Source organism: Alexandromys fortis, unplaced genomic scaffold (assembly GCF_014885135.2).
Source record: "Alexandromys fortis isolate MF-2015 unplaced genomic scaffold, M_Fortis_MF-2015_v1.1 scaffold_36, whole genome shotgun sequence".
In the NCBI taxonomy this organism is placed as follows: domain Eukaryota; kingdom Metazoa; phylum Chordata; class Mammalia; order Rodentia; family Cricetidae; genus Alexandromys; species Alexandromys fortis.
In genome coordinates this window covers 10,446,502-10,470,013 of record NW_026067915.1, presented here as the reverse complement: position 1 = coordinate 10,470,013, position 23,512 = coordinate 10,446,502, and the positions used below count along the sequence as shown (strand labels likewise).

The window sequence follows — 23,512 nt, the reverse complement described above, 5'->3', positions numbered from 1 at the left end:
TTTAATCATCAGCTCTGTCACCATAAGAGATGAAAAAAAAAACGAGCAGAACTAGCGAAGATTCCTGCCAGAACCGCCCCCCCACACCCACCCGGGGGCTCATTGCCCTCTTCATCGCCTCCATCTGCACAACTTTCTGTGATGCAGCACAGACCCAGAGCTCCCTGCAGCTAGCGCTATCGCATTATAACCCTGATGCAACAAACCCACCTGGAAGTAAACACCAGCAACACGAGAGAGCAAAGTTTAGGTTTAAGCAATACAGAAAACCAGAAACCGAGCACGCCCAGCGAAGACTCTACACGCTGCCTCGCTATCGGATCTTCGCAGAGGCAGGACCGAGTCACTGGGGCTACCGAGCTCGCACTCTGGAAACCCCAAACAACCCCAAAGCAGGTTCCTGAGACCCAGTGCGACCCGGGCAGCTCGGCCCGGGCGGGGGCGCGGTCGGGAAGGGGACGCGCGACGACCGTCCGAGCCCCGCGCCAGCCTGCGGTCTCCGGAGCCGCCCTCGGGCTGCTGGACAGCGCCCACGCCCGCGCGTCCCTGCCCGGGCTCGCCCCCATCCCGGAACTCCCGGGCACGAGCGGCGCGAGGCCTCAGCCGGGGCCCTGCCGCGCCGTGGAGCCGCGCGCTGAGGTACCTGTGGCGGCGAGGCAGCTCCCGGGCAGCGGCGGCAGAGCGGCGGAGCGCGGCCTGCGCGCTCCTGGCCCACGGTCCGGTCTTTGGAGCCCGCCCTCTCCCTCCCGGCCGCCCGGCGCCCGCGCAGCTCCCCGCCCCTTCACCTCTCAACTCCTACCTTTCCCCTCCCGCTCCGCCGCCCTCCACACGTGCTCCCCGCGGCGTGCGCATGCGTAATCTGGCTCTGCCAGCGGCTCGGGGTCGCCCCCTGGCGGTCCCCTGCCACACAACCGCGGGAAGAAGACCTGCAGCTTCCCCAGGGCTTGGAAATGGAAAAGGGTGGCAAGTGTCCCTTAGGAATTTTGACCGCATGCTCCCGGAAAGTTACCAAGCACACGCGCGAGAGGCTCATGGTCTATGCTTTATAGAGGATTAGAAGCGGGGCTGGGCGTGTGGTTCAGTGGTAGAGCAATTGACTCGGACCCTGGTTTTGATCCACAGCATCATCAAAAAGAAAACAAACAGGGAATTAGAAAGAACTGAATTGGGTAGCAAATGCATGGAGTTGGTGAACTGGTACAGGAGCCTCCCACATCGAGGGTGTTTGATGAGTACTTACTGACAACGAAAGGTGACTCAAAAGCAAGCTGGCTTATGATTCCATTTTGTTAAAATGACGTGTGGTCAGTGTTTATTAAGGGGAAGGATATGGGTGTTCGTCTCTTCCACCTGCTGGCTTGCATGTGTAACAGGTAATATAACCGAAACAGTTATGCCAAGCGCTGAGTTAAGCTTGTGCACGTTTCTTTGTTTTGTTTTGTTTTGTTTTGTTTTTGTGGTCTCTTAACCCCTTCACAGCAAAATGGATTTTCTTTCCAGTTGTGGGATTGGCCTCCCTTTCTAGTCTCTTGTTGTGCCAATAAAATAGTATCAAGAACAAATGTCTTGCCGGACAGTGGTGGTGCAGGCCTTTAATCCCAGCACTCGGGAGGCAGAAGCAGACGGATCTCTGTGAGTTCGAGACCAGCCTGGCCTACAAGAGCTAGTTCCAGGACAGGCTCCAAAACCACAGAGAAACCCTGTCTCGAAGAAAAAAAAAAAAAAAAAAGTTATTCTATAAGGCAGGTAGGTTTCCGGTAGGGATGTAGCTCAGTTGGTAGACTACCTGCCAAGCAAGCACAAAGTCCTAGGTTTGCTCCCCAGCACCAAATAGACTGGGTGTGGTAGCTCACGCCTATGACCTCAGCCCTCAGGAGGTGCAGGCAGAAGGAATGGAAGTCTAAGGCTACTAGTTTGAGGACACAGGGAACACCGTCATGTCCTACTCCCCCAGCAAGAAAAGGTGGAGATGCAGCTCAGTGCACTTGCCTGGTATCAAGGCCTTGAGCTCACACCTCAGAGCTGGAAAAAAGTTACCTGGTGTGCTTGCCCTGACTTCCCCCATGCTGGACTGTGGCATGACAATGGGAGCCAAATAAATCCTTTGCTCCCCAAGTTGATTTTTTAAAAGATTTATTTACTGTTTGATGTTGTTGGACCTAGAGTCCAAACACCAAGGAGGAGTCACCCCAGAGACCACCCCTCACACCATAGCCGATGCAAAAGCATGAGGATTTTATTAATTCTGTCATGACAGGGTCCCTCAGCATCTGGGAAGCCGAGAGACCTCGAATAGCTGGTACGGGCTACTTTTGAAGGAGAAGGCCACAAAAGCAAGGAGGGTTGTTCTTTGACTATTATGATTGGCTTATTCAAAAGGGCTGTTACCAATAATTGGCTGGAGAGCTGTTGCCAGATCAGATGAGGTAAGAGGTCATTTTGATCCCGTTTCCCAGGGGACTGAATCAAAACATACGTGTATGGGTAATTGTCCAGAAACTGAGTCAACATCTTAAAGGTTATCTTGCCCTAATTTCTGGAGAACATTCGTGCATGTGTAGCTGTTAGGTCCTTGGTTCCCAGGGGAGGAGGGGAAGCACTAAGGCACAGAGGCTGAGAGGGTTCAGAATTGTCAGAAATGGCTTCAGAACTGTCTTAAAGTTTTACAATGTGTATGAGTGTTTTGCCTGCTGGTGTGTATTTGCACCACATGTGTGCCTAGTGTCCAAAGGAGGGCTTCAGCTCCCCCTGGAACTGAAGTTAGAGATGGTTGTGAGCCACCATGTAGTTGCTGGAAGTGGGACCCAGTCCTCTGTGAGGGCAACAGTACTTTAACTACCGACCCATCTCTCTAGCCCCAACCTCCATCCCAGGTTAATGTGGGTTAGTGCTTTATTCTAGCAACAGATAGGCAAACCAAAACACCCGGGCTGGTGGCGAATGCCTGTAATCTTAGCATTTAAGAGTCCGAGCCAAGGGGTTGGAGAGATGGCTCAGAGGGTAAGTGCACTTCAACTTCAGAGGTCCTGAGTTCAATTTCCAGCAACCACATGGTGGCTCACAACCATCTGTGATGAAATCTGATGCCATCTTTAAGCCTGCAGGGATACATGCAGGCAGAATGCTGTATACATAATAAATAAATAAGTCTTTACCAAAAAAGAGAGAGAGAGAGAAAGTCTGAGGCAAAACTGATGTGAGCTCCTCCTGAGTTCCAGGGCTATCTATACAGTTCAAGGATTACCTGCAACCTTAGATAGCTCTCTGCAAGGCTGTTCCCCTCAGATACCACATCTGCCTTCTCGGCAGCCCTGGGAGTGAGGATCTCACTTCTCGGTCACTTCTTTCTCCACTTGCACCACTGTCTCGGTCTTTCTAGTTTTATTTGTTGAGTGTTTGTTTTGAGTGCTGGACTTGAACCCAAGTCATTTGTTATGCTCTATGACTGAATCCCATTCAGTTCTCCCAGAGCTGTTTGCAGTCCAGGGCCTCACTTGTGAAAAATAGGTTTTTTTGTTTGTTTGTATTCATTTTTATCAAAAGTAGCCTGCCCTCCAAAGGCTAATATTCCATAAACCTCCCCCACCTTGTAAAACTTTTATGTAGAAAATTAAAATCTTAGTCAAGCAGTGGTGGTGCGCGACTTCAATGCCAGCACATTCCAGGACAGTTCCAGGACAGCCAGGGCTATACAAAGAAACCCTGTCAGAAAGAGAGAGAGAGAGAGAGAGAGAGAGAGAATTAAAATCCTTTAATCCCCTCCACCTGGTAAAATGTTTAATTTCTACAACACACACGCTCACACACACACACACACACACACACACACACACACACACAGAATGTTCCCTGAATGTGATGGCCTGGAACAGACAATCCCTTCCCCATTTTCTTAACTTCCTTTACATATATTCTTTTAAAACTAATTACTCTTAAAATACTCTGAGGTTGGACTTCAGCCAATGGGGAAAGACACAGTCATCACCTGTGTTAGAATAAAAACCAGTGCACTTCCTGCCCTGGTAAGCTCGCCAGCCCATCCTTAGAAAGAAAGAAAGAAAGAAAGAAAGAAAGAAAGAAAGAGAGAGAGAGAGAGAGAGAGAGAGAGAGAGAGAGAGAGAAAGGAAGGAAAGAAGGAAGGAAAAAAAAACAAGAAAAAGAAATTGCCTTGCTAAGTTATTTTTACTCCTATGCATGTGTCTTTGTTCAGCACCAACATCTGTTTCCAACACCAGGAACGCTACAAACGCGCACGAGCCTCCATACTGAGCACCCTCCCCAGCAGCGCCTACAGTGTCTGGACTGAGCCTATCAGGGCCCTACATGGTTGAGCTTTCTTTTACCACTAAGTTCCTGAAAAGACTGTGGCTCTAAACTCACATCACAGCACAGTCACCAAGGAAAAGTTAAACCAGAGTTCTGCTGGGCCCTGGGCCCACTGAACAAGTCTTCTCTGCAGAGAGGAACAGAGGACCGGGGAACCACTGCCAAGCCCACACCTCCCTTTCCCACCCAACCTCACTCCACCGATGCTGCACTCTCCAAACCAGCCTCCCAGACACAAGCATCTGTCTGATTATAGCTAGGATATCGCTATGTTACCACGGCTAGCCTGGGACTCTGCATTCAGATCAGGCAGTCCAGGATACAGAACCAAACAGGAGCGACACAAAGCAGCTTTTCTGTACAGCTGCTGACCTCTGTCCTAGGCCTTGGGTCTCATATCTAACACTGGGGAGAAAGTGGCTTTCCCCTAAGATGCCTGAGAAGCCAAAGTCAGGGCAGGTCAGTCAGTCTGTTGGTAACCACAGGCAGGCAGGCCAGCCGCACAGACCAAGGACAAATTCAGGGAAGGGCTTGGACGAAGATTTTCAGAGAAGTTCAACCAACTTCAGGTTGGTCTCCATGAGAAATAAATTCAAATTTTCAAAACTAAATGGAAGCCAGGTAGTGGTGGTACACACATTTAATCCCAACACTAGGGTCTTTGAGTTCAAGGCCAGCCTGGTCTACAGAGTGAGTTCCAGGATGGCCAGGGCTACACAGAGAAACCCATATCTCACCAACAAACAAACAAATAAATAAAGTTTTCGCCAGCAGTGGTGGCACACTGTTGCATTTAATCCCAGCACTTGGGCGGCAGAGGCAGTTCATTTCTGAGTTCGAAGCCAGGCTGGTCCAGAGAGTGAGTTCCACGACAGCCAGGGTTACATAGAGAAACCCTGTCTTGAAACACCAAAACCAATCAAACTAAAACACACAAACTAAATGGAACAGGAAATCACCAAAAACTTAATAATTCCCAGTAGTTACATTTTTCTCCTGTGCCTAGTGTTATATTTGATCTCAATTAATCCTCAGAACAGTTGTCAATGCTAGAGAATGAGTCTATCTAACAAATGCAGAAACTACCTCTGAAGCGGTGGCTCTCAGCCTGCAGGTTGAGCTCCCTTTGGGGGTGGCATATCAGATACTTACATTATGATTCATAACAGTGGCAAAATTACAGTTAGGAAGTAGCAACAAAATACTCTATGGTTGGGGGTCAGCACAACATGAGGGACTGTGTTAAAAGGGTCACAGCGTTAGGAGGGTTGAGAACCATGGATCTAAGGAGAACATTGTTAAAGCGTCACAGCATTAGGAGGGTTGAGAACCATGGATCTAAGGAGAACATTTGCTGGGCATGAGGATGCACACCCATGATCCCAGCACTCAGAAGGCAGAGGTAGACGGATCTGTGAGTTCAAGACCAGCCTGATTGGTTTACATAGTGAGTTCCGGGACAGCCAGGGCTATACGGAGAAACCCTGTCTCAAAAAGTCCCCACACACACATAAAAAATGTGATAGCGATTGGCAACACAAAGGAGCAAAAATAGCTGCTGCAGGACGAGGCTCCTTGGTTTCGATTCCAGTTCAGATATGAACCACAGTTCTGTGGCTGAGAGAATCTATTTAACCTCAGGAAATGTCAACCTCCAAGCCAAGGCCCAGGACATAATCAAGAACACCACCCTCTGAGGCTTTTGAAAGAAATTAAAACAGAACATGAACGCACAAAATGCCTTGATTCCAGTAAGTGGCAGTCACTGTAATCACTGTTACACAGCCACTTAAAATACTCACTCTCAATGCTGCATTGATGTTCATCCAGCGTCTGTATTTCTTAGCAGAACTTCACCATCTGTTGTATACCAAGGATACAGTAAGACAATTTGCAGAGTATAATTCCAGCATCCAGAGGCAGAGGGATCACTGTAAGTTCAAGGTCTTCTCAAAAAAACAAAAAATATGGCCTGGTGCTAGAGCTCCCTGGTAGAGTTCTGCCTAGCACGTGTGAAGTCCTAGGTTCAGTTCCCAATACTGCAAACATAAATAAATAAAAATACTGGGGTGGGGTGGGGGAGCTAGAGACGTGGCTCAGCATTTAAGAACACTACTCAGCTGGGCGGTGGTAGTTCATGCCTTTAATCCCACCACTCCACTCAGGGGGGCAGAGGCAGGCAGATCTCTGCGAATTCGAGGTCAGACTAGTCTACAGAGTGAGTTCCAGGGCAGTGAGAAACCCTGTCTCGAAAAACCAAAATAAAGAAACAGATGAATAAGCAAACAGATAGATGAATAAGCAAGCTGTTCTTCAAGAAAACTCAGGTTCCCTTTAATCCCAGCACTCGGGAGGCAGAGGCAGGCGGATCTCTGTAAGTTCGAGACCAGCCTGGTCTACAGAGCTAGTTCCAGGGGGCTGGAGAGATGGCTCAGCGGTTAAGAGCATTGCCTGCTCTTCCAAAGGTCCTGAATTCAATTCCCAGCAACCACATGGTGGCTCACAACCATCTGTAAAGAGGTCTGGCGCCCTCTTCTGGCCTTCAGACATACAGACAGAATATTGTATACATAATAAATAAATAAAATAAATATTTAAAAAAAAAAAAACAGAGCTAGTTCCAGGACAGGCTCCAAAGCCACAGAGAAACCCTGTCTCAAAAACACCAAAAAAAAAAGAAAAAGGAAAACCCAGGTTCTCTAGTTGTGAACTACCGTGTGGTAGTTCACAACTGTTATGGAACATTCCTTTACACTGTATGAGGATGTTTCATTGTGACTGGTTTAATAAAAAGCTAAATGCCCAACAGCAAGAGGTATAGGTGGGACTTCTGGACAGAGAGAGCTCAGAGAAGAAAGAGTCACCAGTCAACGGAGGAGAGAAAACAGCATGTGGAGTACAGGGTAAAGGTAACTGAGCCACATAAAAGAACACAGATTAGGGGCTGGAGAGATGGCTCAGAGGTTAAGAGCATTGCCTGCTCTTCCAAAGGTCCTGAGTTCAATTCCCAGCAACCACATGGTGGCTCACAACCATCTGTAATGGGGTCTGGTGCCCTCTTCTGGCCTGCAGGCATATACACAAACAGAATATTGTATACATAATAATAATAAAAAAAGCTCTTAAAAAAAAGAACACAGATTAAAAGATATGGGTTAAATGAAGATAGAAGAGCTAGTTAGAAACAAGCCTAAGGAAGGCTGAGCTTTCATAGTTAATACATCTCTGTGTGGTTATTTGGGAGCTGGCAGGCGGGACAGAGAAAGACTTGCTACATATAACCATCTAGTAACTCCAGTTCCAAGGGATCCATCCAGTACTACCGTCTTCTGGCCTCTGTAGGCATCACACACACATGGCATACAGACAAACATGCAGGCAAAATATCTATACACATAAGCTAATTTTTAAAAAATACTGGGCCATTGAGATGGTTCAGCAGGTCAAGCCTGAAGACCTGAGTTAGATGCCTGGGGTGCACAGATGGACAGAACCAACTCCCACAGGTTGACATCTGAACCTCCACGTGTGCTGTGGCACACACACACACGTAAAAATAAACAAAAATTTTTAATAAAAATAAAACCATGAAATAGGAATTATTATCCCACTTTTTAAATGATGAAACTGAGGTCTAGAGAGGTTAAATGACTTCCTATTCCCACTCGCAGCCTCCAAACAACTACTAATCTAGTCTGTCTCTATAGATTTGCTCTCTCTGGAGATGTCAAATAAATGGAGTCAGGGGTAGAAAATGCCCTATCAGTTAGCTCATGGCAGAGGACCTCACTTTTGTTCAGAGCATCTAAAGCAGGCTGCTCACAACTCTAACTCCAGCTCTGGGAGATGTGATAGATGGCCTCTTCTGGCTTCAGCAGAGACCTGCACTCATGGATATATTCTCTCTCTCTCTCTCTCTCTCTCTCTCTCTCTCACACACACACACACACACACACACACTCACACACACACACATACACATAGAGAATAACTAAAATAAAATAGTAGGGGTTTTGTTTGTTTGTTTGAGACTACAATATGTTTTGGTTTTCTGACACAGGGTCTCACTGTGTAGCCCTGGCTGGCCTGGAGCTCATGATGTATAGACCATGTTGACCTAGAACTAATAGATCCACCTGCCTGTCCCCCAAGGTTTGTGTCACCATACCCAGCTTGAAATAAACTATTTTAAAATAATAAATGGGCTACAGAGGTAGCATAGTGGTTAAGAGCACTTGCTGCTCTTGCAGAGGACCTAGGTTTGGCTCCTAGTACCTAGGTGGCAGCTCATGGCCATCTGCAGCTCCAGCTGCAGGGGATTTAATCCCCTTCCTTTTTTTTTTTTTTTTTTTTTTTTTTGGCTCTGCCAGCACAAGGCACTCACATAAAATTAAATAGCTGGGCATGGTAGCAATTGGAAGGCAGAGCCAAGTGGATCTCTGTGAGTTTGAGGCCAGCCTGGTCCACAAGAGCTAGGACAGGTTCCAAAGCCACAGAGAAACCCTGTCTCCAAAAAAAAAAAAAAAAAAAGGTATGATGCCATAAATCTATAATCCCAAGATTCAAGAGGTTGGGACAAGAGTTTAAGGCCAGCCTGAGCTACATAGTGAGACCCTGTTCAGGAAACAAAACAGCTTTCTCTTTGACAGCCAGGACCCTGAACATTTCCCCTGAGAAGTAGAGCATCTTAGCGATCTCATCCCTGATTTCAGTGGGATTCCATGCTCCACAGCACTCCCTTCCCCTTCTGCTGGAGCCAAGCCAACCACACCCCGATTTCGCCACAATTTTTTTCTGCTAGCAAGGGCCAGCATTTGCGGGTGACAATGGAGTCTATGTTTGGTAATGCCATCACCTATTGATCTTGCTGGATGAGGAACTTCGGTGACACACTTTGCAGGCAGCAGCTAAGGTGATCTTGCTGGTAGCGACACAGATCGCCGGTGCTCCCCACCTACGGTGGTTTGAATAAGAACGGCCCCCCTAGGCTCATACATTCAAATGCTTGATTACCAGGGAGTGGAACTGTTTGAAAGGCTTAGGATTAGGCGGTAAGGCCTTGTTGAACGAAGGGTTTTGCTGAGGGTAAGCTATGAAGTTTCAAAAATTCAATTTCTCTCTCTTTCTCTCTCTCTCTCTCTCTCTCTCTCTCTCTCTCTCTCCCCTTTTCTTCCCCCTCCCTTTCTCTTTCTCCTGAGCCATGAGTGCCACCATGCTCCCTGCATGATGATCATGGACTAAGCCTCTGAAACTGAAAGCAAGCCCCCAATTAAATATTTTTATTTATTTTTTTTAAGTTTTTTTTTTTTTTTTTTGAGACAAGGTTTCTCAGTCCTGTGTTCAAGGCCAGCCAGAGAGTTAGTTCCAGGACATCCAGAGCTACATGGAGAGACTTTGTCTCAAACTGTCCCTCAACACACACACACACACACACACACACACACACACACAAAACCACTCGTTCCAAGAACTGTCTGGTGGGTGGCTACACCTGCCCTGGTCTCCAGGAACACAAGTCAGCAAGTATGGCCTTGGAGTCTGGCTTAATTATCCAAAACCTTCTCTAGGCCTCAAATATCTTTATCTCCTCTCCAAGCCCATTTTCTCACTGGACTTCAAGGAAAAGTCCCTTTGCAAGACGGAAATGAAACATAAAAGAGACAACCCCAGGAAGCCTGGTGTGGGAGCCATCTTTATTCTAGTCTCAGCCTGGACGGCTGCCATTCAGGACAGCTTCCTGACTGCTCACTCCACCTGCAGTGGCTCTTAAAGGCACAGCCACCAAAAATGGGCAGGTGAGGCTGAAGTTCCATGGTTCCCCGCAGCCTCTCAGCAGAAGCAGCTGTGTTCACTGAGCAGAGTCCTGGGGAACAAAGGCACCCACTCCTCCCAGCACCATTCAATCCTCGGGCCACAGTGGAGGGCCTGAAGAGCGTGTCAAAGGCCCGATGCCCATTCCTGCCCAGCTGCTTTGTCTTCCACATCAAAACCATCCAAAGTCACTTAGTTGTCCCCAACCAGGTCACAGAATAGCAGGAGACATTCCCTTGGCAAAAAAGGACACATTTTTATCCTGTATCTTGTATTGGTAAGTGAGGCTTCGATCCCGCTGGGTTGTGGGCTGTGCCAGCCTCCTCCAGAGGATCCTCAGCTGCGGAGAGGAGAAGAATGAAGAAAGGTGGGCAGCCGCCAAGGACCCGCTCCACCAGGAATCCCACTGGGCCTCCTGGTGTCCTCCCATTGAGGTTGCTACATAGCTCAGGCAAATCCGTCATATGGTAATAGGCCCAATGTTTACAATAAACACTACCAGCCAACAGAAAAATCAAGGTTGCCCCTCCATTTCAGCAGCTGTGTTTGCTTCTCACAGAGAAGTAAAGGATGAAAAAGTCCTCCAAAGAGGAGCAGTAGTTTGTGTATTTCCCTTCTGTGAGTGTTCCCCTCCCCTCCTCTGCCCTCCCTTCTCCTGTCCTCCTTCAGTCCTGCCCCCCAGACTGGGTTTCTCTACGTAGCCCTGCTATCCTGGAACTCACACTGTAGACCAGGCTGGTCTTGAACTCTTAGAGTTCATCCTCCCTCTGTCTCCCAAGTGCGCCACCACCACCCAGCTCTGTAGTAATTTTGAGACAACTGTGCTATGTAGACCAGGCTGGCCACAAATTCATGGGGAGCTCACTGCTTCTGCTTCCAGAGTGCTGGCATGTGTCGCCATACCCCTTCCTCCTTCCTTTTTTATTTTATTTATTTTGGTTTTTCAAGACAAGGTTTCTCGGTGTAACAGCCCTAACTGTTCTGGAACTCACTCTTGAGGACCAGGCTGGTTTCTAACTCACAAAGAACCTGCCTCTGCTTCCCGAGTGCTGGGATTAAAGGTGTGTGCCACCACTGCCTGGCTTATTTTATTTTTTAGTGCTAGAGTTTGAACTTGGAGCCCTATACATGCTAGTCAAGTGCTCTAACACTAAGCTCTACGTACATCACTAACCACTCTTAAAATTTTTTAAAAAAATTGTTACTTTTATGTGTATAAGTGTGTGTTTAGCTGCATGTGTACTAGGTGAGTGTCGGTGCCCATGGAGGCCAGAGGTGGGGTATTAGATCCCCTGGAACTGGAGTTACAGATGGTTGGAAGCCTGAAAGAGCAGCGAGTGCTCATAACTGCTGAGCCATCTCTCCAGTCCCTTGGTCTTTGTTCTAGGTGTGGCTTTGTGCTTTCTTGGGAAATCAGCACATTAGAATCTGGACATTCTACAAGCCTCAGGAAAGACACTTACAGTTGATGCTCCAGCTGACTGAAAGGCTTGGGGAAGGCTGAGAGAGACTGCAGCTGCCCAGTCAGCTACCCTTTGCCCAAACTGCACCACAAGTGCTCCAACATAGCATGCCTGGGCTCAACCTGCCAGACTTGCCGAGATTCTCAACAATGCCTCCCCTGCACCCGAGTGAAGAGTGGTCAGTGTGAAATAAACTGGAAGCTGAGGCGGAAGCTCCGGGAATCATCCTGACAACGAAGTGTAAAGTCACAGCTTCCAAGAGCACTGTGAGAAGCCGGGCGGCGGTGGCGCACGTCTTTAATCCCAGCACTCAAGAGGGAGAGGCAGAGGCAGGTGGATCTCTGTGAGTTCAAGGCCAGCCTGGTCTACAAGCTGAGTTCCAGGACAGTTAGGACTGTCACACAGAGAAACTCTGTCTTGAAAAATTAAAAAAAAAAAAAAGGAATACCACGAGAGGGGCAGAAACCAGTTTCCCACCAAACATTCTAGCGGTGACAACTGCAGGGGCCCACAAGCATGGCCACTTTAAGATTCTGTTGTTGTTGCTGTTTAAAATTGTTTTTAAAGACAGACTTACCATGTAACTCTGGCTAACCCAGAGCTCAATATGTAGAAAAGGGTGGCCTCAAGCTCACAGAGATCTGCCTGCTTCTGCCTCCCAAGTGCTGAATTTATTTTTTACTTTTGTTTTTTGAGAATGGATTTTTGTTTTTTGTTTTAATGTAGTTCTGGCTGGTCTGGGTCACACTACTATATAGACCAAATTGGCCTTGAACTCATAGACATCCACCGGCCTCAGCCTCAGGTGTGTGCCACCATAAATTTACTTTTGATTATGTATATGTGTGTGTGTCCTCACGTGGGAATGTGCATGAGAGTGCAGATATCTGCACAGGCCAGAAAAAGGTGTCAGGTTGTCTGGAGCTGGAGTTATAGGCGGCTGTGACTGCCGGCTGCGCATGCTAGGAACTGAACTCCAGTCAGTAGAAACTGCTCTTGGATCTTAAGTTCTGAGTATTTCTCAAGCCCAATCTAAAGTTTTATACTTATTTATTTGTGGTGTGTGTGTGTGTCTCCCTTCACTGTGTGGATTCCCAAATCCCACCCAGGTTGTCAGGCTCGGCAGCAAGCACCTTTACCTGCTCTGCCATCTTGCCGGCCCTCGTGTCTCTATTTTTTTTTTAATTTATTTATTATGTATACAATATTCCGTCTGTCTATATGTCTGCAGGCCAGAAGAGGGCACCAGACCTCATTACAGATGGTTGTGAGCCACCATGTGGTTGCTGGGAATTGAACTTGGAACCTTTGGAAGAGCAGGCAATGCTCTTAACCACTGAGCCATCTCTCCAGCCCTCCTTCCCCCCGCCCCGTGTCTCTCTCTCTCTCTCTTTTTTTTTTTTTTTTTTTTTNACAGGGTTTCTCTGTGGCTTTGGAGCCTGTCCTGGAACTAGCTCTTGTAGACCAGGCTGGTCTCGAACTCACAGAGATCCGCCTGCCTCTGCCTCCCGAGTGCTGGGATTAAAGGCGTGCACCACCACCGCCCGGCTCCGTGTCTCTATTTTTAAAGGAGCTTTGTTGAGCAGAAAATGCGAATCCTGCTACAGTATGGCAGCGGAATCCTGCTATTATTTGATAGTGCAGCTGAAGTCCCTAATAACTGTTTCCTTTTTAGAACACTGCTTTGGCCGCAAATGAGACCGCCAGGAAAAGTGTTTCTTGCTCCAGGAGTCTCTATATCACCCGGTGCAGGGCACTGACTGGCATTCAGGAAACTCCGGACTCCCAAGGTTTCCCTCCTACCCACGGCTCAGCCTGTGTACCTGTCCATGCACATCCTTGCAGAACCCAGTGGCCAGGCCCTCAGCCCGCAAGATCAGGTGGCTTTGGTGACTAAGACCATTCAGCAGGACGTCGTTCTCCTCATCCTCAGCATCTCTGTCGTCGTGCACAAGGGCGACCACATTCCCCTGCATCAGACACAAGATGGAAATCTGTTTCTTATCCGGGTACCAGGTATTCAGTGTCTCTACCCCTAGTCTCTGAATATCCTCTCAGATCACACACACAGCCTTGAGCCCTCGCCCCCTCCTCCCACTACAACAGCTTCTTCACAAGAAAGACCCCTGAATGGCTCCAGGACCCTAGTTCCAATCACCTACTGCACACTTTCACCAGCAAGGCTAACCTACACTTCCAACTCAATTCATCTGAAAGCAAGCTCATCCTAGGAGCTCAGTCCTTTCCTGAGTATCATGCCACCAGGGACTAGTAAGATGGCTCAGCACTGACCATTAATCCTGATGATCTGAGTTCAATCCCAGACCTCAAATGGTGGAAAGTTGTCTGTGGCACGTTCATGCCCCCACTAACAAAATAAGTTGGTTTTGTTTTTTATTTTGGAATTTTTTTTTTGGATGGGAAAGAAGGGGTTTATACAGCATTTTTCTGTTGTCCTGGAACTCGCTCTATAGAGTTCTATATAGGCTGTATAGTTCTATATAGCTCTATATAGCTTTATATAGGCTGGCCTTGAACTCAGGGACCCACCTGCCTCTGCCTCTCAAGAACTGGGAGAAAGGCATGCACTACCACCACCAAGCCAAATTAAGTTTTGTTTTGTTTTTCGAAACAGGGTTTCTCTGTATAATAGCTCTAGCTGTCTTAGAACTAGCTCTGTAGACCATGCTGGTCTCAAACTCAGAGATCTGCTTGCCGCTGCCTCCGAGTGCTGGGATTCAAGGCGTGAGCCACCATGTAAGTATTTTTAAATTAAAAATTAAGTAGTTTAAAAAATTGTATTTGATTGCCACCATTCTGCCACGTACCATTCAGCCAATCCACAGCTCCCAGGAACTCACCATATACCAGATAATACAGGACAGAAAGAGATCTGGGCCCTGGAGCTAGGAAGACTCCTGATGGCTAAGCAAAATTAGCCAAACAGAAATGAGGGGTCTACCCTGACAAAAGGAGAGTTTTGAGTATACAGTTCAGTGGTAGAGTGCTTGCCTAGCATGCTTGAGGCCCTAGATTTGACCTTGACACCATACAGGAGAAAAACAACAGGGTGGAATTGTGGGTGCAGCTTAATTTTGCACATGTTCAGCAAGTGCAAGGTCCTGAGTTCAATTCCCAGGGACTACTAAAAACTAAACCACAGGGGCTGGACAAAGGTAAAGTACTCGTTGTGAAAGAATGAGGACCTGAGCTGGACCCCAGCAAACACACAGGATCAAGTGTGAGCTAGGTGTGGAGGCCCACACCTGTTATTCTAGTACCCAAAACGCAGAGGCAGCCTGGTCTACACAGTGAGTTCCTAAGACAGCCAGGGTTAAATAGTAAGACCTTATTTTTAAAGGGAATGGGATGAAGTGGGGTGAGGTGGGGTAGGGTAGGGTGGGATAGAGGGATGATTTAGTAGGTTAAGAGCACTAATTGCTCTTCCTGGGGATCCACATGGTGGCCCCATAGCTGTCCGTGGCTCAGGTCCCAAGGGATCCAGTGCTCTCTTCCAGCCTCCATGGACACCAGGCTATTCGTATACAAAAAGAATTTTAGAAAGTTAAGGTATGAGGGCAAGGGATAGCTCAGCAGTATATAACTGGCTGGGTGGTGGCGGTGTATGGTTTTAATCCCAGCACTCTGGAGGCAGAGGGAGAAGGATCTCTGTGAATTCAAGAACAGCCTGGTCTACAGAGCCAGTTCCAGGACAACCAATGCCACATAAAGAAACAACAACAACAACAAAAAGTGTGTAACTACTTTTGCAGAAGACCCCAGTTCGGTTCCCAGCACCCACGTCAGGCAGCTCACAACTGCTTGTAATTCCAGCTCCAGGGGATCCTGTGCCCTCCTCTGGCCTTTGAGGTCATCTATACTCACATATGCACACACACAAATAAAAAAAAAAAAGAACCTTTTAAAAATGCAGGTGTGAGGTCAGTGTGATGTGCACATGTGTTTCCAGGACTTGAGAGGTGGCAGGAAGAATATCAGAAGTCCAAGGTTACCCTACATAGCAAGTTCAGTCAGCCTGTCTGGACTATATGAGATCCCGCCTCAAAAAAAGCCAGGCATGGCAGCACACATGTAACCATGGCTCTACAGAGTATGAGGAATGTGGAAATGAATCCCTGTCTGGCCAAATAGATGATCTCCAAGTCCCTTGCCCCTCCGTCCTTCTAAGATGACGCTCAGCACCCCACCCCCTCTCTGCATTAACCTGTAGCCAAGATAGTCTCAGCAGTTCCTAGAACTCAGCTTCCAGGCAGGACTGTGCACGCAGTCACATGACTGGCCACACCCCTGCTAGTTCACTTAACTTCCCTCTGTCACTGTTCTACACTCTGAGTCTGGCCTTTCCACACAATGTCCACACATTCCTATAGGCCCAGTCATCGCTCACTGAACAGTGGCTGTTGTGGGCCAGACACCGCACTAGACACCAAGCTTCACTCCATTGAATGTCTGGTTTTTGTTTGCTCATGAGACATGGTCTTGCTCCACAGTCCTGGCTGGCCTGGAGCTTCAAGACTGAGGATTATAGACATATGCCACGTTCAGCCTCTCACTCAACTGCCTCGCTTTCTTCTTACAGTTTTTTTTATTAGACTGTGGGGGTTGTGTGAGAGGATACGGCACATACACTGTGCACGCGTGGGGGTTAGACGACAGTTTCGTGAAGTGTGCTCTCTTCTTCCACCTTTATGTGGGTTCTGGGGCTCAAATTTAGGTCACTAGGCTTTTGCCTGGCCTCAAACTCACAATCCTTCTCCCACAACCTCCCAAGTGCTGGGATTACAGATCTGTGACACCATGTTTACAAAAAGTTGCATTTTACCTTTTCAAACTTCATGTACCACAGGTTAGCTGGAACTTACTATGTAGCTGAAGGGGAGTTTGAACTTCTGATCCTCCTGCCTCTGCCTCCCAAGTGCTGAGGTACAGTCAGAAACCACCATGCCTAGTTTATACCGTGCTATTGATCAAACCCAGGGTTTCCTGCTACGCAAGCACACTACCAACTGAGCTATAGCCCCAGCCCACTTCACCACTGTTAAAGGGATTCAGCGAAAGGATCTAGATCCCCAGAACCCAGGAGGAAAGAAAATATAATGGAGTTTGTAGTCATTACTTTAACTGATCCTCAAAACTCTCTACTAAGGAAGGACCCACAGGGCACTCAGGCAAGGACTAAGCACTGCCCTACTGTGCTGGGTCAACCTTTAATTTTGAGGAGTTTATTATTTAGCAATGCAGGATGGGTGAAACAAAGAATTTCTGGGTCTGCCAGAGGAAAGCTAATCTCGAAGCAAACAGACAGAGAAAGCACAGCACACAAGTCTGGGTTCTCAGAGACCAAGCAGAACAGCAATGGCAGCCCCTCGATACCTTCCATTTGCAGCAAACCGTGGCCCTGCAGTACTGCATGAAGTCCAGCACAGTGACCGCCCCCAGGCCCAGGCTCAGCAGCACACTGAGGTTGTCCACCAACAGCACTGGGTACTTCCATGGAGTCTCCCCACTGTCCACGGGCTTCAGAGTGTCCTGCACAAACTCATACAGTGTCTGGAGGTTCCCCGCGCTGGCCTCCCTAGAGACACAGGGAAAAAGTCACCAGTGCTCACTCAACGGATGCTTTATTTTATTTTGAGACTGTCTCATGAACCCCAGGCTGGCCTTGAACTCACTATGTAGTGACCTCGATTTTCTCATTTTCCTCTTTCCACTCCTGAGTGCTTCCTCACATACAGGACCCCTGGCTTTACACAGAGCTGGGTCACACACGGGGCTCTCCGCGCACTAAGGAAAGTCTGTCAACCTAACTACAGCCCCAGTCCTTCTCTTCTTCTCATAGAGTGTCACTGTAGAACTGACCTGGAGTTCACTATCCTATTGTCTACCTTCCAAGTGCTAGGATTGTGGGCATGTGCCACCATGCCTGGCTCTACAGATGTTTATCTGGGACAAAGTAGCACCAAGGAAGGCTAGAGGAGGCAAGGAACTTGAAAAGAACACGCACACACACACACACATACACACACACACACACAGAGACATGAGTAAGTTTTACTTTACTCCAGTTCAAGTATTTTCTGAGGCCTATGGGGTACAAAGGTAAAATTTAGGAGCTACAAAAAATGAACAAAAATTGGGGCCCTGAAGAGATATCACAGAAACCTGGCATGGTGATTCATGCCTACCCCAACTACTATAGAAGCGGAACAACAGCAAGCTGGAGGCCAGCCTGGGGAAGACCGTGGACTATCTCACAAGAGGGATGTAAAGTAAAAGAGAACCATACATACAGCCTCCTCCCCGCCCCCCCCCAGGAGCTATGGCACCTAGAAGAATAAGTCAGATGGGGCAAGCCAGAAAGGCGTCCCAGGAGACCCTGAGGTGCCGGAGGAAGTGACACAGCACTTCAGGTGTCTACAGGCTGCTGGGATACGTGTTTCTGACACATAGGGACCAACCCACCTCCACCTTCCCCAGGGATATTGCAAGCAGTCATTTCCCGGCAGGGGGAGGAGGAATGGAGCATAGTGCCCCGGGCGACCACCCTCTCCCTTGGCACTGGGCTAGCCTTACTCCGAAGGAGAACAGCTCCCTACACATTGGGATCAGGTCTAACAAGCCGCTGCAGCCGGAGAATAAAACCAAGGTCAGGGTGCAAGGGAAGATGTCACACGTGCGTGTGCTCATGCGCGCGCACACATGCACACACGGAGCATTCTAGCTACTGCGTAAGGGTCTATCTGAAAGAGCAGGGCAGTGGGGACTCCTTTGTGAAAGAAAAAAAAACAGCAGCCAAATCAGGGCTGATGTTGAGAAGGGCTGAAAAGCGCGGCACAGCCAGTTAGACCTGTGACGGCGAAAACCAAACGAGAAGGCAACAATTTTCGGTTGTTAGAATCACATCAGAGATCTTTAGACTTGCAGGTCACTCCTTCTGCCTCAGCTACCCACTCTGTTGCTAGAAAGCCGAACAGCCAGGGACAATAGGCTAACAAACAAAATGGCTATGTTCCAATAAAATTGTATTTATCAATACTGGTCACTAGCCCATAACCCTTAGTTTCTACATAAGGGCACAAAAAAGCAAGGGAGTCGCACTAGGGGCCTGAGTCACCACAGAGAAACAGCAAAGCCTTTCACTGTGCCACACTCACTGTGAATGACTTGCTATAGCTCTGGGGACCACTCCTGCCTTCCCACACACAGCTGCCCCCTCTGGTCCCACCGACCAGCTGTGCGGTCTGACCTGAGAAACTGCAGGGGTTGAGGCTCCTCCGGAGTGTGGAAGAAGATGTCCACTGTGGACTTGAGGCCCTCCAGGAACACAAGCTGCCCGCTTTCCCGTGCTGCTGTCAGGCTGACACCCTAAATGGAACGAGAAATGGAGTGAAGTGCTGTGCCCTGCGGGGAACCTTTAAGGGAAACTACACACCAGCTAATAAGAGGGTAGGAGACATCCCAAGCCCGCTGAAGTGCTCCCGCCATCCCTGTCTGCTCTCAGATGCTCACGACAAGGATTCGTATATCCCAAGCAGACCCTGACTTACAATGTTGTACGCATGATAACCTTGGATTTTTTTTTTTTTTCTGAGACAGGGTTTCTCTGTGTAACCCTAGCTGTCATGGAATACATTCTGTAGACCTGGATGGCCTCAAACTCACATGGATTCACCTGCCTCTGCCTCCCGAGTGCTGGGATTAAAGACGTGCACCACCAAGTCTGGCTTTCTTTCTCTCTTTCCTTTCAGGTTTATTTTCACGTTTTAATTGCGTGTATGTGACTGGCATGCAAGTGCAGGGCCTCAGAGGTCATGAGCTGCCTGACAGGGTGCTGGGAGCCGAACTCGGGTCCTCCGCAACAGCACTAAGTGCTCTTAGCCACTATTCCATCTCTGCAGTCCCAGCCCTGAACTTTCGATCCCCCTGCCTCTACTTCCTGAGTTCTGGGATAACAGGTATACGCTACCAGTTTACAAGGTGCTGAGGATTGAAACTCAGGCTTGGTGCATGCTAGGAGAAACAACCTTGGTTTTCGAGACAGGGTTTTCTCTGTGGGACAGTCCTGACCTGGAAATCACTCTGTAGGTCAGGCTGGCCTTAAACTTACAGAGATCCACCTGCCTCTACCTCCCAGGGGCGGGGATTAAGGGCATGTGCTACCACTGCTCGTCGTTTTTTTTTTTTTAGAGAGGGTCTTACAATGCAGTCCTGACTGGAATGGAACTCACTATGTAGACTAGACTGGGCTTGAATTTACAGAGCTCCTTCTGCCTCTGACTCTCTAGTGCTGGGATTAGAATCACAGGCTACCACATTCAGCTAGGCAAGAAAACCTTAACTGGCCACAACCAATGAAGGGTTTGATTGACTATCATCTACAAACACTAGGTCTGATTCTCTATGTTTCCTACAAAGCATGCCCAGATTTTGCTTTAATCCTTTAGATAAGGGGTTCAGGGTCCCAAGATTTCCTTTGTCCTAGGTTCTCCACTAGGGAAAGTGAAAAGCCCAGCCTTAGCCTGTGTGTAGCGCATGCTCTTACACAGGGATGTCACCAGAGAGGGCTGCAATACTTACCAGCTTCTGCCCCACAATATTATAGTGGCTGAAGGACTGGACGAGTGCCACAAAGCATACTTTACAATTGGCTAGAAAACAAAATACATTGACTTCTTAAACAAATCCTCTGCTTATGACCAGACAGGAACAATTCATTCTTCTGGAGACGGAAGCAGTAAGGGAGGTCTGGGCAACACCCAGAGACCTTGTACCCTGATACGATGGTGCCTGATGTCAGTCTACAGTGCACCTCCCCACTTGTCTCAGTTAGGGTTTCTACTGCTGTGAAGAGACACCATGACCATGGCACTTTTCTTCCCCCAAGACAGGGTTTCTCTGTAGCTTTAGAGCCTGTCCCGGAACTAGCTCTGTAGACCAGGTTGGCCTCGAACTCACCACGGCACTCTTATAAAGAAAACTCATTGCGGCTGGCTAGCAGTTTCAGAAGTTTAGCCCACTATTGTGGCGGGAAGCAAGGCAGCATGTAGGCAGACTTGGTGATGAGAATTCTTGTGACTCTTGATTCACAAGCAACCAAGAGTAAACTGTGTCCCACACTATATGGCTTGGGCATATATGAGACCTCAAAGCCTGCCCCCTCAGGAGGTGACACACTCCCTTCAACAAGGCCACACCTCCTAATAGCGCCACTCCCTACAGATCAAGCTTTCAAACAGGGTCACACCTATTCAAACCACCACACTCCTCTTTATTTTGAGATAGAGTCTTCTGTAACAAATGCTGGTCTTCAACTCCCTATATAACCCAGGATGACCTTGAACTCTATTTGCTTTCTTTTGGTTTTTAAAGACAGGGTCTCACTATGCAGCTATAGTTGTCCTGGAACTATCTACATAGACCAGGCTGGCCCCAAACTCACAGAGATTCACTGGCCTCTGCCTCCCCAAGCACTGGGAAAGGCATGCGCCACTACCACCCAGTTCTATTTATGTTTTAATATTATGTATAGGATGTTTGACCTGAATGCATGCTTGTATGCACTAAGTATGTCTGGTGTCCTTATTGATTAGAAGAGGGCAACAGATGCCCTAGAACTGAAGTTACACACTTGTGAGTCATTATGTGGGCGCTGGAAGTAAAACCTGGATTCTCTGGAAAACCAGACAGTACTTTTAACACTAAGCCATTTCCCCAGGTCAACCTTGAACTCTTAATTCTCTGGCCTATAACTCCTGAATGCTTGGATTAGTAGCTTAAGCTACCACACTTGGTTTATATGGTGCTGGGAATTCAACTCCAGGCTTCACATATATTAAGCAAACTGTCTATAAACTGAGCTACAACCCCAAGTCCCTAAGATGCATAAAAAATTCCTGTTGTGTGTCTGCATGATGTGTATAAGCATAGAAGTCAGAGAACAGCTTTGAGGAGTTCGTTCTCTCCTTCCAAACCTTCACATGGGTCCAAACATTGAAGCCAGGGTGCAAACTTGTGGAACAAGTACTTTTACCTGCGGAACCATCTTACCAAGCCAAAATGTACTTTATTCCTTTTGTTTTCTAGTACGCTAAATTACATCTCCACACTTTGCGTGGTTATTTACTTATCTATCTATCTGTGGGCTGTATACATGTACCAGGGTGGATACAGAAGACAGAAGAGGGCGTATGGGAATTATTCTTCCCTCCCACCACGTGGGCCCTAGGGATTGAGCTCAGGAGGTCATCAGGCCATGCTTTTTACCAACTGAGTTATAGCCCTGGCTCTGAAGCACGTATATGTGTATGTGCATGTGTGGAGGCCAAAGATCAGCATCAGGTGGCCTGTTCAGCTGTTCCCATCTATTTTTGGAGACAGGGTCTCTAACTGGATCTGGAGCTCACTGACTGGCTAGGCTGGACGGTTGCTGAGCTTCCAGGATCTGCCCCACTCTTCCCCTGCCCCCCCCCCAACCCCCAGTGCTATGCTTACAGATCTGCACCACAAACAGCTTTGATGGAAGTTCTGGAGAAGGGGACTCAGGTCCTCACGCTTGGGTGGCAGGCATTTTACCAAATGTACTATTTCCATAGCGCCTAGGTACTTAACTTTATTCTCTTGTAAATTGTGTCTCTTCTCCAATTTTGTTGTGTATACAGGAATACAATGGATAAACAGTGACATATGACAAGGTATTAAACTGTAAGAAACTCCAGCTACTTAACTGAGCCGTATTCATTCTAATAATTTATCCATAAACTATTTTGTTTTTCTATGATATAGAATAGAAAAATCAAATCATATGAAAAAACAAAATTACTTCAAAGCTGTAAATGAGTACAGCAAGGCATACTACAGGTCTACCCCATATCATGGCCGGCAAGTGCATCCTCAGGGAGCAGCCAACAGTGAACGGGTGTTGTGCTGCGGATGTAGCTAAGCTGATAACGCGCTTACCTAGCATCCACGAAACAGTGAGCTGGACGCCCAGCACTGAATAAAACCAGGCATGGGGGAAACATCTGTAATTCTAGGACTTTCAAGGTGGAGAAAGGAGGACCTGAAATTCTGGGTCATCCTCCCCTATATAGCAAGTCAAAGCCTAGCCTGGGCTACAGGAGACTAAGATTCACAATAATACCTCCACAAGGCTGGGGGGTGGTGGCACAGGCCTTTAATCCCAACACTTGGGAGGCAGAGGCAGGCGGATCTCTGTGAGTTCAAGGCCAGCCTGGTCTACAAGAGTGAGTTCCAGGACAGGCTCCATAACAGAAGAGGGCAGCAGATCTCACTATAGATAGTTATGAGTTACCATGTGGTAGCTGGGAATTGAACTCAGGACCTCTGGAAGAGCAGCCAGTGCTCGTAACCTCTGAGCCATCTCTCTAGCCCCTGGGTTTCCTTTTCTTGTGTTTGTTTGTTTGCTTATTTGGGACGAATTTCTCTATACGGCCCTGGCTGTCCTACCTCCCAAGAACTAGTTCTAAAAGCATGTGCCACCATGTCTAGCTGAACAATTACTAATTTTTGTTTTATTTGAAGTCACAGATGGTTATGAGCCATTACTGGGTGCTAGGAATCAAACCTGGGTCCTCTGAGAGAGTAGCCAGCAATCTTAACCTCCGAGCCATCTCTCAGACCTGAGTTTCCTTCTCTATAGCATCAGGGAGCTGCCTACCTTTGAGGTAGAAGGAAAGGAAGTGATGCACAAGGAAGCTGCCGTCGGTCTTGGCATCACAGAGCAGAGTCAGTTTCCCCTGAAAGGTAAGAACGTACGTAAATCAGACCCACTGTGAAGAGGTATGTCCCTGCAGAAAATCAAGCCAATTATGGACATTTCTATTTGTTAGTGCTAATGCTATATACATACATACATATATATATATATATAT

General features: G+C 47.8%; 2 protein-coding genes across 5 annotated transcripts in view; both read right to left on the bottom strand.

Annotated features, from left to right (window-relative positions):
• The window catches only part of Scap (SREBF chaperone), a 59,933-nt gene extending 59,155 nt beyond the window's left edge, over positions 1-778 (bottom strand). For 2 of the 3 annotated variants that reach the window (XM_050139205.1, XM_050139206.1), the window contains exon 1: positions 644-778. The gene's annotated coding sequence lies outside the window, so the exon portion shown is untranslated. Of the gene's footprint in view, positions 1-210; positions 229-643 lie in introns of those variants that run through there. The other variant, XM_050139207.1, reaches the window with a different exon arrangement.
• Positions 779-2,238: 1,460 nt separating this feature from the next.
• The window catches only part of Elp6 (elongator acetyltransferase complex subunit 6), a 23,955-nt gene continuing 2,681 nt past the window's right edge, over positions 2,239-23,512 (bottom strand). The window contains exons 2-7 of one of the 2 annotated variants that reach the window (XM_050139609.1): positions 23,299-23,377; positions 20,199-20,269; positions 18,868-18,986; positions 16,995-17,196; positions 13,424-13,570; positions 2,239-3,702 (exon numbers count right to left, since the gene is read on the bottom strand). In XM_050139609.1, coding sequence (XP_049995566.1) covers positions 3,688-3,702; positions 13,424-13,570; positions 16,995-17,196; positions 18,868-18,986; positions 20,199-20,269; positions 23,299-23,377 — 633 coding nt within the window. In that variant the 3' untranslated portion in view covers positions 2,239-3,687. Of the gene's footprint in view, positions 3,703-10,000; positions 10,478-13,423; positions 13,571-16,994; positions 17,197-18,867; positions 18,987-20,198; positions 20,270-23,298; positions 23,378-23,512 lie in introns of those variants that run through there. The other variant, XM_050139608.1, reaches the window with a different exon arrangement.